The sequence below is a fragment of the Arctopsyche grandis genome, chromosome 1 (assembly GCF_051622035.1).
Source record: "Arctopsyche grandis isolate Sample6627 chromosome 1, ASM5162203v2, whole genome shotgun sequence".
In the NCBI taxonomy this organism is placed as follows: domain Eukaryota; kingdom Metazoa; phylum Arthropoda; class Insecta; order Trichoptera; family Hydropsychidae; genus Arctopsyche; species Arctopsyche grandis.
This window is the reverse complement of record NC_135355.1, coordinates 1362469-1380565: the sequence shown is the minus strand read 5'-3', so window position 1 is coordinate 1380565 and position 18097 is coordinate 1362469. Positions and strand designations below refer to the sequence as shown.

The 18097-nt window shown below is 33.0% G+C and overlaps 1 protein-coding gene and 1 non-coding gene across 2 annotated transcripts; one reads left to right on the top strand and one right to left on the bottom strand.

The window, feature by feature from the left end:
• Positions 1 to 8420: 8420 nt before the first annotated feature.
• LOC143911184 (pancreatic triacylglycerol lipase-like) lies at positions 8421 to 11161 on the bottom strand. Its single transcript, XM_077429964.1, has 6 exons — positions 11106 to 11161; positions 9406 to 9554; positions 9014 to 9262; positions 8765 to 8947; positions 8517 to 8691; positions 8421 to 8451 (listed from the first exon to the last, which is right to left on the bottom strand). The coding sequence occupies exons 1-6, from the start codon at positions 11159 to 11161 to the stop codon at positions 8421 to 8423; spliced, it is 843 nt and encodes a 280-aa protein (XP_077286090.1).
• A 4255-nt stretch (positions 11162 to 15416) lies between these two features.
• Positions 15417 to 15582, top strand: LOC143920512 (U1 spliceosomal RNA). Its single transcript, XR_013261353.1, has one exon. It is a non-coding gene; the product is annotated as a U1 spliceosomal RNA (small nuclear RNA).
• Positions 15583 to 18097: the final 2515 nt, after the last annotated feature.

Genomic DNA, 18097 nt, shown 5'->3' with positions numbered 1-18097 from the left:
ACTTCCCAAATAAGGCGATTCTAAGTGAAAAATGATATCCAAAAAATACATTATTGGGAGGTTTGTGGTCAGAATGGTTCTCATACTCGCACCAAATAGGTAATGATGGTGTTTTTGTCTTTAAAAACCAAGCACCTCTCTTTCTTCTACTTTCTTTAAAGAATCTTTTCTCCTACTTAAATAATGGAAATATCTATAGTTCAAAAGTTTTATTAAATTGTAGGTAAGTGCATATATAATATAATAATTCTTTTGTATTTCAAAGAAATATTTACAATATTCCAACACTACTCTGCAATAATATATTTTTGTAATGTTTCAAAATGTTGTATTTCCAATCCAATTTAATTTTTCATTTAAAACAGTTTTTATTTTGAGAATCTAATTGCGCCATCTTGGGTGTTTGTACTTTGAGGGGGTATATATTGAGGAATATTCATATTGTTCAGCTGCGTCATATTATAAATATTACGAACAATATTCGGAATATTACCCACTAAGCTGAAATTTAAGTAGTTTGGTAAACCGTTCACGTTGATAATATTAGGATATGTGTTTGAATAACTTGGACGAGGATAGTAACTAGAATTGGTGTTATATGTAGGATTGGAATTTACATTAGGATAAATGATACTTCCTCCGCTTGTTGGTGGATATTGAGCATAATTTACATAAGTAGCTTCTGTCACAATTGGCAAGAGGGGTTTCGGGGTTGGATTGTACCCAAATGGATATGGAAAATCGCTAGAAACGTTACGAGTCGATTCAAACTTGTGACCTTCTCCGCGATTTTTTTTCGCACGCTCTTCTATTTGATCTTCATAATCTGGTCTCTCTGCCTTCGTGGGACTTTTTCTGAAATTTGATTGCTTGTTGCGAAAGTGTCGAAAGTTCCCTTTTGGAGACATGTTGCTCGGTTTCGTAGTAGTTGTTGTGATTACAATTTTTGATCCTCCATTTTGTAAAACGTCTTCATTTACTGTTGTTGTTTTGGGCGAGTCATTTATTTCCGGTGATAAGTCGCCAGAAGAATCACTATTTAAAAATTTACCACCTCTTTTGATTCTTACGATTGCTTGCACCGCCTCTTCTTCGAACATTTTCAGAAAGGGATACTTTTTTGCATTTTTTTGAAACAATTCAGTAGTACGTAGACCGCACTAAAAATACAAAAAAAAAACATATCATTAAAATTTATGTAGGCTAATTCAAAATTATTCTACAGTGAATTTCCGAATGGGATTATAGGAATTTTGGATGTATATAGTTAGACAAAAAAAAACTACTTTAGTGCGATAAATCTAGTTTATTATGTCTAGAAAATATAATTTCACATTTTATGTCATTTTTTATTCGCACTTTCAGGAATTTCACTGCCTTCTGTAGCTAATTCCGCATTGGGATATTCGGGATTCGGGTAATTGTTGATATTTTCAGCATTCACATAATCGCCATTCGGATAATCGACATTGCCATCGGTTGTGAATTCTTCTAATTCTAAACCGTTTGACACCTGAAATTAGGATAAAGTGAACTATATACAGAAACAGCCATTTCGGATGGTTGGCGTTATTTAAAAGAGAAAATAATTACATATATTGTCATTTAAAGTTAGGTTGTAATAAAAAATATTTATCAAATGGTTAAAAATAGGTCTTCTAAAAAATTAGTAATCTATACATTTACGTATACTAGCAACAAATTCACTTATTTAAATAGATGATCCAAAATGTCAATATATAACGCTTATACTACTAGAAAAACAGATAGGGAAACATTACAGTTCTTGGCCATTAAGATGATAGATTAAAAGTTACAGTAATAGTAGTCATGAATAGAAGCATCATCGAGAGCACAATAATGTAATGACAATAATGAAATTCAGTAATAGTACAAACGTTTCTTATTTTTTAATTGTAAAATCTAAATGCCAATTGGTCTCTGCATGGCCAACGACTATAGCGTTTGCCCTATTATTGCTTAAAATCAAATACGTAATTATGTATATTACCTCATGGTGTGTGATGAGCACAATGGCAATAGCGAAAAGCTTCAAATGCAACATGCTGGGTCGACAATCGTTTTTGCAATGATGAATGTTAAATTTGGGTCCAACTTTTATACCGGACTATAATCGAAAATGATTAAAATCATGGATACATTTAATTTAAATGCGCAATAATCTAACGCAAATGATCGATGTACGATATGAATGGGAAATCTAGCTAGTTATGTACCAATTATACTAAGTATGCATATTAGAAATTTATTGTATTGTGTTAAATCTGTTCATTTTACATATTTGTGATATTGATTTTAATAGTAGTTAACTGATCTGTTTTCTTATAGTATTTTACCCTTAAATAACCAGCAATGTGGTCTAGTGGTGAGTGTTGTATTCTTTCGTGCAGGGTGTCACGGGTTCGATTCCCACTAAAGTCTTGTTGTTGGCCAGACCTTGGTGTGTCGAGGTAGATCGTTTCTTATCAAAATTTGCCGATTTTTCTGATTTTCATTGAAACGTTTCCTGTAAAAATTGTTTTTTCCTCTCCAACTTGAGTTATTGTTATATCTCAGGTTTCGCCAGATTTCTATCCATAGATGTCTCTGTGGATGTTTATTGAATATAAAAAATCGTATTGTTACATGAAAAATGTTATTGATCGTATTGTATACGATGTTTGTAATGTCTGACCACAGGTGTCAGGTATTGTTTCGGTGTATGTAATAATTATGTATTTAATATACATATGTATATATAATTTCTGGAGTCTTTGTCTGCTTAGCACACTTGCCGCTTTGGAGCAATGTTTTAGGCGAGTGTGCATGATTAATTGAAAAAAAATGAGTACATAAGACTTCTACAAGTTGGTAATTCAATTTATAAATATTTTTTTAACATGATTCAAAACAACTAATTGTACATAATTTCTACAATGATTACTAATCTTTAAGAATGTGTATTTTTTAGCATTAGCCAAGTATTCTAGGAGAGTATTTTTTTACGACTAATTTACCTTCGACTGCTAACTATCCAAAATGAAGATCGCTGTATAGAGGAAACACTACAGTCATTTGGATTAAAATAATAAGTATGTCAATGTCATTTGAATTTAAATTAATATAATATATTGTCACAGGCTTCTTATTTTTTAACTGTAAACCTTAAATAAGAAGACTCGTGAACTTAAGGGTGAAATCACACGGGAAGGAACGCGGCATATGGTTCATATGGGAAAAAAATTTGGCATGCCTGGCACATATTCAAGGCACGCCTAGTACACACCGTCCCAAAATCCCCTGGAGTGTTTTCGGTAAAATTTTATCCTTGCTTGACAGTGATCGATAGCGGTGTATCCCATATTTGAAGAAATGTAGGAGAACCCCCACAGCGGGGTGCCAAGCACACGACGTGCCGTTCTTCCCTGTGTGATTTCGCCCTAACACGGTCAACAACTGCAACGTTTTCTTTATATTACTGTAATTCTTTAATTTTCGGATTCAAGCGGCTTAGAATTGGAATAATTCAAAACTGATGGTAAGTATCCGCTTCAATTAGACTGGAAAAGCTACTTTGAGTTACTTTTGAAATCAGGATTTAAATGTATGCATAAAATAACGTTCAATATGATAAAATATCTTATTCAGTGGTTCCAGGATGTGCCGATTTTACTGTCGTATATGACTGATATATCAATTAATTCAAATACGCATATAAATTCGTTTCCTTCCGGCTAAATTGTATCAAACACATTCAAATTTTTTTCGCAAAAATGAGCGATGTGTGTATCCCCATATATTATCTAGTCAGATATGAATCTTTAGTCGGAAAATTTTGTAATTTCTCACATGTTGGCAGGTTCAATCACAAATAATATACCTACTTAGTAAATATTCGAAAAATCCCACAGTTAACGGCAGATTTTATCGGGGGAAGGGAATTTAAAAATGTTTGACAGTTTTCATACATGTACTATATTTTAGTTTCAAAATGGCTATTTAATTAAAATATATCACTCGAATACGCAGAAATGATTCACAATAAACATCAATATAGTTTTTCGGTACATTTTTCGACGGAAGTCGGTAATCAAGTATATGTACGAACCCGCGAAAAATAAATTTGGCATTTGCACGCCAATTTGATCATATTATATGTATGTATTTATCCCGGCTTCTAATTTTGCCATGATTACTTTTGGTACTCACAGTGAGCAACAAAAAAATGAAAAATTTAAATTTATGCCAATATATAAATTGCAATACATTGTAGTCATTTTATTCACAACAAGAATAGATCCCCTTGCATAACAATATCAACTAACCATGCAGTTCACCGGATTTTCAATTTGCACTATTGCTACATTGATGATATTCGCAACATTGGTGGTAAAAACAGTATTCAATTGAAATTAATATTGATTTGATTATTCTATAATCCCAAATGTAATGTATGGAGATGAATGTTTAGTAACAGTTAGATTTTAATTGAAAACTTTACATTTGCATAGCAAACTAACAAATAAACATTCAGCTTTAGTAGATTTGGCTGATATATACAAATAATGTTTTTCGACAGCATGGTATGACAGTAGGGATAGATAATATTCCTGATCATGGACTGCCAGGTCATGTCCATTCAGCCAAATGTGGAAGTGGAGGAGGTGGTAGAGGAGGAGGGCGAGGTGGAGGAGGTGGAGGTGGAGGTGGAGCAGGAGGAGGTGGAGCCGGAGGAGGTGCAGGAGATGGTGGTGGTGCTGCAGGAGGAGCAGGAACACGGCTTGGCAATATCCCAAACTTCAATTTCACAATTCCAGGATTTCCAAGTAATTTACTTTATATAATACACATGTATAATCATTTTATTTTCAATCTAAAAACATGTTTAATTACATACATACTTATCATTTTATAGATATAACCATTGGATAGTTACGAAAACGGACAACACGTCTTGGAATTCTCCTATCAGTGAATACGACTGTCCATGTAAAAATCGAATATCTTTCATTTTTTAAGAAAATTATAGTAAACTTTACATATTATATCATGAATACAATTTTAAATTTATAAATTGTCTCAATTCATTTCAATATTTTATATCCTTTAGAAGTAAACTTTGCTTGTATGTATGCTACGCCCAATTCGTGATATTGTTCAGTTCATGAACTTAACAGAAATATTCCTAGTTCACAGTGGTGTAGTGCTAAATTTTGAGGTGCCAGTACGCTCGATTTTGCCAATATTTAAATGTATTAAAGACACATCTGGTGCTTCACATTCAGCCTGGTGGTATCCTTGATCCTGACAGCATTCTTATGCACGACAGCGCTCCTTGACATTGAGCTTGGGTGAAAAATATTGCAAAACTGGTAAAACTTTTTGAAAAAATTTAAGTTTTATACTATTCTGATTTTTGAAATATTTATGGCGGGTCGCGTACCGGTGCCGATAAAAGGTGGCGGGACGCCGTACCGGTGCGTACCGGCTATTCTACAACCCTGCTAGTTCATGAATAGTTAACGTGAACATACGTCCCGTTTTTTAGGTAGCCTATCCCGTTGTCCCCAACCACAGCTTCGGGACGTCGAAATGTCTTGTTTTCAAAAAGAGAGCAACCCACGGTAACAATTTTAAGGCACTAATACACCCGTAAAAAGGGTTTTTTCTCTTATGAATAAGTTATGGACAAACGGAACACAGTTGCAAGTCGCACTTCTTAAAGCAATGCTAATTACCAAAGTAAATTTTAAGAAATACTGCCAAGAATTTCATTATTATTTGAAATCAACACCAAAAATACTTAAAATATAAAACCACATACATAATTGATTTTCACGTGTTCATTCCTGTTATATTCATTAATAAATACAAACCATATGTACATCCCAAAAAAATGGTGGATGTCCCGTTTTGAGGGGAAAAATAAATAGTCACATTATGAAACCCGGTCCAACTGGTTCTCTCTACTATAATTATCTTTTACAATAATATAAAATGTAATACATAGAAGTGAGCATAAGGGCGAAAACACACAGCGATGAACGGCACACCGCGTGCATGGCTCCTCGCTGTGGGTGGTCTCCTACATTTCTTCAAATAAGGGATACACTGTTATCGATCACTGTCAAGCAAGGATAAATACAAGCATACAATTTGATTGAAAAAGGTCCAGAGGATCACTGTGGTGTGGGGCACGCCGGGCATTCCATAAATATCCGGCACGCATTATTTCTTCCGCATGTTTAAAAGTATCTAAAAAAAACCACGTGCCACATTCACCGCTGTGTGATTTCTCCCTAATTCTCATATCAGGTTTTTGCACAGCTGACATGAAATTAACACAATGAACTATAAAATTATTTTAATTTTGTATCATTTCGGATATTTTCAAAATATATGTATTCATTTTAAAGAGGAAGTCAATAATCACACGCATTAATACCTGGAAAAATGAATTGAATACTTCACAATAGGTTTAAACCAATTTGATTCTATTAAATTTACCAATACGATTATCATCAAATATTAAAAAAATAAATAAAAACGAAAAGTATATAGCATGATCGGGTATAAATGAAGGAGATTCAAAATTGCTTAATTCACATCAAGCTCGAATTTGATAGCAAACCAATATCAGATAAGCATGAAGTTCATTGCAGTTTTTATTGGCTCAGTGCTTACCTTATTTATAGCATTAGTGGTAAATATTTTGTAATATCTAATTAATATAAAAAATATTATTTTATAAGTACATATCAAATATTAGAACGGCATGGCAATGGGCGTGAGCAATACTCCAGAGCATGGGCTACCAGGTCATGTTCACTCTGCTAAATGTGGAGGAGGAGGACGTGGAGGAGGAGGAGGAGGACGTGGAGGAGGAGGTGGACAAGGATATCCAGTAGTTTATAATGTGACTTATCCATTGCCTCCTACAATAACTACACGGATACCACAAATAGACCCGAGAAGTAAGTTTTAACTAAAAATATGTATGTTTTATTTGGAAAACTAATAGCGAAATGTGATTAACATTCGCCGCCCTGTGATTAGTATTCACATATTTTATAGTCGATTTTATTTTTAAATGCTTTTTATTATTACGAAATTATGTTCACAATACATCTTATATCTATTTTAAAAGCTACTGATCCACTTATCATTTTCTATTTTACAATTTTAATTTTGTTAGTAAACACAGTATTATATTATTCTAATGTTAATGTACAGCATAATAAGTAAAATAGCTCAAAAAACCTATTTACAATTCTTATAAATGCTCATTATACATCTAATACATAATATTAATTAAAGACTCTCTAAAGTCGATGACCTAAAGCAGATTGTGTGATCTGTGCAATCTGTGTGTTATATATTTTATAATAGTGCTACGTACACCACCGAGTAGTTGCAATCGGATTAGGCCGAGTAGCATCCCAGAGACTGTGTGACCGTTATAATTGGTTTCAAGGATTATCTCTAGACTCTAAGTGCATGTAGGCTAAACAATGGCCACCGAAGTGGCCGCTATTTGGTCCCTTCGCAGAAGTGACCGACACCGTGGGACTGGGTGTCGTGGGAATACATATCCGGGTACATGCCTAAACCATAGGGAAGTAACCGGATGCCTTGAGCGACCGAACCGTTGTAAGGCGGTACTTAGGCGATATCAAGACATTCTGGACGGAGCACTGCCAGTGCGTGTATCTCCTTAATCACCAATAAATGCTGTGAAACGACTTTGGCCTTTTACTTGGATCCCACTTCTGACAACAGTGTTGCGTAGGGGTGGCTAAGGAGATACACGCAATGGCAGTGCTCCGTCCTTATAACGGGTCGGTCGCTCAAGGCATCCCGTTACTTCCCTATTGTTTAGGCATGTACCCAGATATGTATTCCCACGACACCCAGTCCCACGGTGTCGGTCACTTCTGCGAAGGGACCAAATAGCGGCCACTTCGGTGGCCATTGTTTAGCCTACATGCACTTAGAGTCTAGAGATAATCCTTGAAACCAATTATAACGGTCACACAGTCTCTGGGATGCTACTCGGCCTAATCCGATTGCAACTACTCGGCAGTGTACGTAACAATAGTATCATTCAAATTTGACGTGAAATTTATAATAATCAAATGTATCATTGGCGGAAGGTTAATAATAGTAAAAAATAAAATGAAACATTTAGAAATAAGTATAATAGTAAATGGCTTTATGGTGTGCATGTACATACATATGTATATATAGTAAATTTATTTTACAGACAATACTTTTGGCAAATGAAGATACCAGTCATGGAACAAGATTTTATAAAGTTGCAAATATATACATATAAAATCAGTGTGTATATTGGAAATTCATTTTTATTATTCTTTTCAAATACACTAATAATTAAAACAAATTTAAATGTATTATTTTATTTAGGTAATGACACTGTAAATTCCATCTTTCCTAAAATAAAAAGTCACAATTATTTCAACGCTTAAATTAATCAAATATCTGAAATAGATACGTACATAGTTGGCAATCCAAACTTGTATGACTTTGTATAGCAATTCATAGCCACGGCTTGTACAATGTCTTCACATTCAAATGCAACATACATATCAGGAAACATGATGTTTTTAGCAAATATTTCAAACGCTCGGGAATGACTACACACAATAGATCCACTGAAAAAAGCGCTTTTACCTAAAAGTTAAACACTAACCATACTCAAAGGACAAAATTCATATCATATAAATTTATATAAACGTGTACAAACGATTTATTGAATAATGAGCACAATCAGGCTGCTCTAAACCACCATTGATGAAGTAATTTACATCTCCCAAAGGATGTCCATATGACAATACCGACGTGAATATCATCTCAACGGTTCCGGCATCGTATCTATCGAGAGTGTTTTCAGGTATGAATTTTATAAACGGTACAGCAGGATCTAAACCTAAACATGAAAATTATTACCCAGTTAATTATACATGTAAGGACATACATATGTATTTATATAAACCTGTTATTCTTCCGATTGCACCCATTTTTGTATTATACCCGGCCACGCCAGCAACATGAGCCCCCAAGCTATGTCCAATTATATGAATATCCTCTACGTTCAATCCACTTTCTAAAACTATCCAATCTAGAAAATGACTCAAAAATTGACCGATGAACCAGGTGTTTTCAATGGCCTCGGCATAAGACATTTTTGCCAAATACGACCAATCAACGCATATCACGTTGACATTATGCATTGTTAAATAAGCTGTAAACAAACTTGAAACAATTATAAATTATAGAAACTAAAAAAAGATGTGGTTGAAACTGCCCATTATATTATATGGGTTTGGTGCAAACGATCGACAAGCGCCAGACAGACTGAACCAAACCCATCATATATGTAAATACCGTCTCTAATAATAATGAAAACTTCATCATTGCAACTACTTTGAAAACCGTGTATAACAAATTTAGTTTGAAGTGAAGGATCAAAAGGCGAATTATACAAACTATCAAGATTTCTATAATACATTAAAAACCCAGCAGGTGATGATTTTCTGAAAATTAAAACAAATTTATAATATTTAAAATAGATATACCACAACGTTTAAAATAGATATACCTTGTAAAAATTATAATCGAAACATCATCTACTTCCAACAAAGCAATGCTTTTAAGTTGACCATGACTTGTTATGGATAATCCAAACAAAACTTAAAAGAAAAACTATTATTTTACACATAATCATAATAAATTTATAAATATGTATTATAGAATATGTATATTACCAAGTATTACGGAATTATTATTCATAGTACATATTAAAATACCATCTAGAATGCAAATGAATCAAATTTATAATGCGACTAAAATAAAGTAAAATAGTACAATCGGTTAATTATCCGATGACATAAAAAAACAGTGCGTGAGGAAATTAAATGTGCAGTTTGCGTTTTTAAAACATAATATATGTGCTGTGCATATGTATAATGTTTCTCTAGAGCACAATGGTAATAGCTTAAAACAAAATTTGACCAAATTGAGTTTTGTTTCTGTTTTCATATTCAATCAGAGTATATTGGTAACTTTCCAAAATAATGTACTACAGTAGAACATCGATTATCCGGACTAATTGGGTAATGAAAAATCCGGATAACCGAAAAAATCACAAATGACAGGGAAAGACGCTTACATTCAGTATGAATAATTTTTATTTGTCTACATTTACATATGTACATATATAATAACATGAAGATCAATATTAAATTATTCTTTATTAAGAAATTCAATTATGGATTTTTGCTTAAAGTTAGTTGTTCTTTTTGAAGCACAACTTGTGCTATTACGAATCAAAACCAGTGATCTTATACATTTCACACCAATCATCATCGATCCTGTACAAACATGCATAACTCAAGGGCAACGTCCCCTTTGACCATTACAGAAGAAAGAGTTCATCGCTCGATCGTAAAACGAACGAAACCCAACAGTGATGTCATCAGGAAACTGTAACACGTGTCCTGAAAGACGTTTACACGTGGCACATGACCGAATTCTTAAATGAACGACTTCCTGGCGCTGACCCCATAGCTATAAAACACGCACCCCGAAAACAGATCAACACACGTGTCCCGAAAACACGTGCCTCGAAAACAGGTCAACACACGGATAAAACACGTGTCCTGGAAACGAAGACAAAGCATCTGCCCACGGCACGCTTCAAGTCAGAACGTATATAAAGCGACGCACCTGGTGAACCTCTGGAGTTCAACCAGCTCACTTCTCCGAAGCTCAACCTCTTCGTACATACAATAACCATTGTAAGAATTGAACAAAAAGTAAAATTTGTGTGTTTATTTTTAATAATCCGGATAGTCGAGGTTCTACTGTATGTTTATTTGCCAACGCAATGAACATACAAAAACGATAACTTTAATTTCAAACCACGTATGTAATTATGTTGACATCAACTCCTTTCCGAAACCAGTCATGGAAATATCAGCAGAAAAAACAATATGTACAATTGAAAGACAATTAACGAAAACAGATTAATTTATATCAATCTTCAAAATGCTGCCACAAATATTTGGGTTTTGTGGAGTTATTACCTTTGCGTTTTAATGATGCAATCTGTTCCAGTTATGCATTTTATTACATTGTTCATGATAATATAATGAAATACATTGTTTTCATTGCAATTAATACAATGATAATTTCATACATGTAACATAATTTTATGGTTTAAAAAAAAAATAATAAAAAAACAAAAGATATTTTATTTTGTGTAAAATAGTTTTCATTACCAAATTATAGTACCCGAGATATTTTTCCGTATGTCCAAATTATTGTAAATTAAATACATATTAAAATGAATTATCATGTAAAAAATATAAAATACAACACAAAACCGATAAGAGACACAGAAGATAAATATGAAATTTGGGAAAATTTCGAATCCATCTGGAATTCATGTCTCAAAGTACCATTTCCAGAAATTGCTTAGATTTTTTAATACATCCATAGAAAAACATTCTCATTTTTCATTTCCACTCCCGCAGTATTTTAGTTGTAACGATGGCATTTTTGGAATTTTCCCCACGTTGGTTTTTACGACATCCATATCAACAATACTCTATAGAGACGGGTATCAAAATTATACTACTATGGATGACGAAGAAAGATTTTTACAAGTATTCTACGTATTTAAAAATTGATTATATCTAAACCTACTTTTAAATATGGTTGTGGCTATTTGCAGGTACTATATCTGCAAATAGCCAATAATTCGCAGATATAGTACCTGCAAATAGCCACAACCTTTAAATATTTACATATATATTTATGAAATTCAATTTGCAGAAACTGGTGTTGATAGGACTTTTCATTTTTACTATAAAACTCTGGTTTTTCAGTGTGATAATTCTTAAATGGTTCATCAATCAAATATTGGCAAAGGTCAGGATGTATTATTGATCGAAAACATTACACATGCATTAATAATAGCGTAAAAATAAAAATATCATATCTTTCATATTCTACGCAAGGTCTTTTGATAGCAACCAAGTTAATATAAAAAAATTACTAGAACTGTTTCAAGAACAAGAAGATTTCATTCATTTGACTGTGTGTTGGGTTATGGCTTTAATACTTTAATCTAATATCATTTGTTTTGTATGATTTATTCAGAACTTATATCTAAATGCGAAAAATACGAGCCAAAACTTTGATACCTCATAAAATATACTGGTTTTTGTTACCAGCTTATCATTTTCAAGCTTCAAGTTCGAATAAATTAAACGTCAGTGGTATATTTTCAAATCGGGGACCTGAATCGTAACTTTTTTCTTCTCTTGTATTTAAATATTAGCAAGTTAATGTAAATTCACCTAAAATTTCTATACCTCTCTTTATAAGGCTTTTCGCTATATCTTATTGTGATCATATATATAAAATGTCAAAGGAGAATATTTCTTAGCGTGTGCAGCTTGTCGCTGGTACACTGCGGAATAGAGGATGGATTCTGATGCAGCTAAAATGCACACACAGTACATTTTTTTTTATTCATACCCAATTGACTTTCTCTAGGCTTACCAACTTTTCACTGCGGTCTGCTTTTAGGAACAAAAGTGCAACAATTTAGAAAGAATCTAGTAGTTTGTTTTATTATAGAAGTTAATTTTTTTACAGGTATGGGTGTATCTATTTTTTAAGTTTTGTAGTTTCAATTTTGATTGAATCCAAATTCCGTAAAAATCACTCAACGTCATTTGCTCGCTTTGAAATTTCACCGTAGATTCTTTTAACGGTCCTAATGTCTCAACGATGACATTAATTTCGATCCATTTATGTTCTGGGAAATAGTACTGAATATTGTTTTCAGCTATTTTTGAACAAAATTATTTACATAACAATAAATACATAGTTTAACATATCGAATGTGCTATTCCATCTAGTAGTACAGTCTATTACAGGTCTTTTAGTATCATTTTCGCTAAATTTCATAATAAGAGAAGGGATTCTTAACTTTTTAACCAACTTCACATATAATTGTATTTGAATCGGAATCGTTAATAGAATCTTTGATTGCTAATTGTTAAGTATATACCACACATTTTATTCCGATGAGATGAGGGAAAGCACAGCTCTAATGGAAGGTAGCATATTTTCTCTTTCATAATTAATATTCTGGTTTTCTTCGTCTATTTCGGTAAGATGACAAATTTGATCATATTAGCTCCATTATCTGTTGTAACAGAGTAGATAAATATATTTAATGAAGATAATGAACATTTCATATGAAGATAATGAACATTTCAATAATGCAGCGCACACAACACAAATTTGTGCTCTACTAAAACGAAGTTTTTGGTCACAATTTTACCGGTTTAAAATTCACCACACATCCAATTAACTCTTTTAAACGAAATCAAAAAATTGTGTGGCCAGAACACTATCCTAATAAACATGTTTCAATAGAAAATACTCAATATAATATAGTATTAACAGTGGGAAAAAATCACAAGTGAAAATACGTAATTTTGACTTTTGATTTGAACTGGACGACTACTTAGAGAGATTTGAAAGCTGAAAAGTACTACAAATGAAAGATAAAATACCCGACTGTAGATTCCAATATTCATTTTGAACAGAAAATTAACAGATTTTGAGAAATCGACCGAACAACACCAAGATATAGAAAAATCGCGCGATTTAAAAAACACATATCTCCGAATCTCGAGCCAATCAACACTTTTTATTACCAGATTCGTGTTCACTGGGCATAGATCTATAAGAAAAGTCATATCCCGTCTCTGAAACATTTTAAAAGTCGTCATTTGTCGAACAGTGTAATAGAGGAAGGGCACTTGCGTCATTTTATGCTGTTTATGTTAAACCAAGTAATGAAAGCAAACGAAGCAGTGAAAACAATCAACGATACTTGGGGGATATTCTGAAACTTAAGAAGTGTCATCAGTAGTATAAAGAATTTAAAAATAGGAATAGGGTCATCAAGGAGATTGCACGAAAAGGAGAGCTCAAAAATTAGATGATGATATCCTGATGTCAATGGTGGAATCAAATCCTCGTGAAACCATTGAGGAATTATCGTTGAAGATTGGCTGTCCATATTCTATATATATGTAGTTCAGGATCATCTTCGTCACATAGGAAAATTGCAGATGGGAAATTTGGGAAAATTTTTTTGATTACTTTTGGTCCTCCTAATATATATAAGAACAAAATTTAATTAATTAAAAAAAATGAATATTTTTCAAGCACGGATAATAATATATGTATGTATATTCATTTTACAGAACAGAAAAAAATAGTGTATTCGGTTTTCGTTCCGGCAAAAATAACGGTTTTCGGTTCGGTTCCTTGATGAAAATAACGATTACTATGCAAGTGGAATTTTATTTAATTCTCATATAAAGATAATTTAATATATTATCCCTATTAATTCCATTCAGATTCGTGTAAATACGAGTAAACAATAGTACGACCTTTTTGCTCGCAATTTTACCGATTTTAAGTTCAGTGCACTTCCAATTAACCCTTTTAAAAGAAAACAAAAAATAGTGTGATCAGAACACTATCTCAATAAAAATGTTTCAATAGAAAAAACTCAATATAAAATAGTATTAACAGTGGGAAAAAATCCCAAGTGAAAATACGTACTTTTGACTTTTGATTTGAACTGGATGACTACTTGGAGAGATTTGAAAGCTGAAAAGTACTACAAATGGAAGATAAAATACCCGACTATAGATTCAAATATTCATTTTGAACAGGAAATTGACAGATTTTGAGACATCGACCGAACAACACCAAGATATAGAAAAATCGCGTGATTTATAAAACACATATATCTCCGTATCTCGAGCCAATTAACATTTTTTACTACCAGATTCGTGTTCACTGGGCATAATTCTATAAGAAAAGTCATATCTCGTCTCTGAACCATTTTTCGTGTCGAACAGTGTTATAAATGCAAATGAAAGATGTCGCAAAACATAACCTAAATAAAAAACAACCCACAAAAACGTTTTTTTTTTTTTACAAATACCCTAGCAACGTAAAAATTATAGGTAAAATTGAAAAATATCAAGAAAAATAATTTGAAATTAACAAGTCATATGTGGCTTCGATTATGTTCAATCTGAAAAACTGGTTGTTTTCATAGAAACGAGTTCAAAAGTGACCGAGTGATTTGGCGCAATCGCTCGGTTGTGAGCGATTCAATGTGTGGGAATTTTTCTGCTCGTCAAGTGTTTGTCGTTTTTTTGAATTTGATTTTTTTAGCACGCGTTTTAAGCGTGTTTAGGAGAGATGTCAACAGATGGTTATAGGCGTGTTGGTTCGATCCAAATGCTGTCGTCTGGCGATTCAACTAGGTGCCTAATTGAAGTTGGCGCTGCATACTAACCTGGCGCAGGGAATACCGTGATCATGAAGGCGGTTTCCCCGACAGGAGTCCGACTCTTGCACTCTGGTCGGGTTCGCTTCTGTTGCAAAATTCCCTCTTTGGGAATCTTTGGGCGTGAAATTTTTGGTAGTGGGGACACGCGGAAGCGCGGTCCCTATCAAAATCTTCAAAATTCCATAACAAAACTAACACATTCATACTATTCAATCTTCAAAAGTTCATGACAAACTAAGATTTGTAGTATTTCAAACTGTTCCCTATAAACTAACTATGGATCTTGCAATTTAACATACATACAGAAAGAAGCTTGATTGTTTGGGCCAATCGGGAAAATATACCTTTGTCTTGTAATAATGGACTAGAAATTGGCTTTTCAATTAACCACATGAAAACAAAGAGATGTAATAAGAATAGAGGGGCACTTACGAATAAATAATTGTCGTCAATTGTACGCGGTACGTCTCTATAAATACGCTACATCGCACGGGGAATACAATCGTATCAATTTACTTATAAAAATGTATTCCATGTTGTTAATTGTGTGTTTTTTAATGTATTGTGCAATTTTTACCGATGCTTGCCTATCTTGCGAGTAATATAAACAAACAGAGAAATCTATTCTATGGTAATTGGACTATTCGTCACATTGGGGTGGTCACAAAGACAATTTTTGCCATGAAAATCGCGAATACACAATATTTGGCACTCAAGTTCTCGTTACTATGATAGTTATCGTTAGTATGATGGACTTTTCGGCTGCCAGATGTTCCGTTATAGAGATTTTAGTGACTTTGTGACGAGTAATTTGTGACCAGTAATCACCGAACCCTATTCTATACGTCGAGCACCAAGCGTCAAATACGACTGTTGCTAAAATGTCCATGGACAGAATGTTACTTGACAACAATGTAACACCTAAAGCCACTTCTATTAATATTACATTTCTCTGTTTATAGTATTCAAACTATTCCCTATAAATGATCAAATTGCAATTCGCTTAGAATTGTCAACTATATGGGTCTTGCAATTTAACATACAGAAAGAAGCTTGATTGTCTGGGCTAATCAGGAAAATATACCTTTGTTTTGTAATAATGGACTAGAAATTATTGGCTTTTCAATTAGCCACATGAAAATGATAAAACCGAACATTGAAATTTTGGTAATTGGACTATTCGTCACATTGCGGTGGTCACAAAGACAATTTTTGCCATGAAAATCGCGAATGCACAGTATTTGGCACTCAAGTTCTCGTTAGTATGATGGACTTTTCGGCTGCCAGGTGTTCCGTTATAGAGATTTTAGTGACTTTGTGACCAGTAATCACCGATTGGCCATTGAACATACAAAAACGCACATATGGAAAAAGGCAGAAGTATAAAAAACACTATCTTTATTTGTGTTGTTGACTTTGAATGACATAATTAAAATGCTGAATGAGTGAATAAGAGGTAAGTAAAAAGATGTAAATGACGATTCATTAAACAGTTTAGTCTATATGTATGTATGTATTATACACATGTATTCAGTTTTTGTATCTTATGTCACAGTGAATTATATTTCAAGTGAAATTATATATTTTCAGACGTTTCAGTGAAATCATAACCAGTTACATTTTCAGTGTTGGTTTTATTCGTTTAAGATTGGATTGTAAGGGTTCGGATAGGTTAGGTCAAGTAAGGGTTGGCCCTATTCGTTTAAGATTGGGTTGTTAGCAGTGCCGGTTTTAGGGGGGGGCTAGGTTGGGCGGCGCCCGAGGGCGCCAAATAAATTAGGGCGCCGCTCGATGCGTCAAAGGCGCTTTAAATTTTAAAATTAGAGCGCCAAAAGCCATACAAAATTTTAGATTAGAGCGCCGAAGGCGATTTTTTTTTTCTAAGGGTGTTTGAAAACAATTTCCCGAGGGCGCCATTGGGTGTAAGGCAGGCACTGGTTGTTAGGGTTAAATTTATAGAATAAATTCATTGTTTGATACATTTTCATTGCTTGAATATAGTTTAGGTCATCGACTTTAGAGAGTCTTTAATTAATATTATGTATTAAATGTATTATGAGCATTTATAAGAATAGTAAATAGGTTTTTGAGCTCTTTTTCCTATTATGCTGTACATTAACATTAGAATAATATAATACTATGATTACTAACCAAATAAAATAAAATTATAAAATAGAAAATGATCAGTAGATCAGTAGCTTTTAAAATATAAATAAGATGTATCGTGAACATAACTTCGTAATAATAAAAAGTATTTAAAAATCAAATAAAAATTGCTTGAAAATATATTTTCACTTGAAATATGCTTTCACTGTAACATATATAATAAAATGCCATCATTTTGTATGTCAACTTTTTTCTATAAGCGTAGTTTTCGTGCTATTTCTGCATAATAAAATTATTTGTTTAATTCAATCTTTGGAAATTGAGATTCTACTGTAATGTTCATAAATTATGGTGATTATACTGTTACCAAATTTTATATTGAAAGCAAAAATCGTACGTGGTTTGTAACCACAGTATTGTGATCTATCATCTTTGATAATTGAGGCTAAAAATATTGAAAAAATGCATATGTGTAGATATAAAAAAAATGTAAACTAACAAATGTTTCCATAGAAGATATCGAACAATTCCACAAAAATTAAATTGAAGTGGATGGATGAAATCAGTTATTGA

Coding starts and splice junctions, on each gene's coding strand:
- LOC143911184 (XM_077429964.1), bottom strand. CDS start 11,161: ATGAACAATGTAATAAAATGCATAACTGGAACAGATTGCATCATTAAA. Junction 9,263..9,405: donor TTTCATTATTATTAGAGACG/GTATTTACATAT, acceptor GTTTGTTTACAG/CTTATTTAACAATGCATAAT. Junction 8,948..9,013: donor TGCAATCGGAAGAATAACAG/GTTTATATAAAT, acceptor TTTCATGTTTAG/GTTTAGATCCTGCTGTACCG.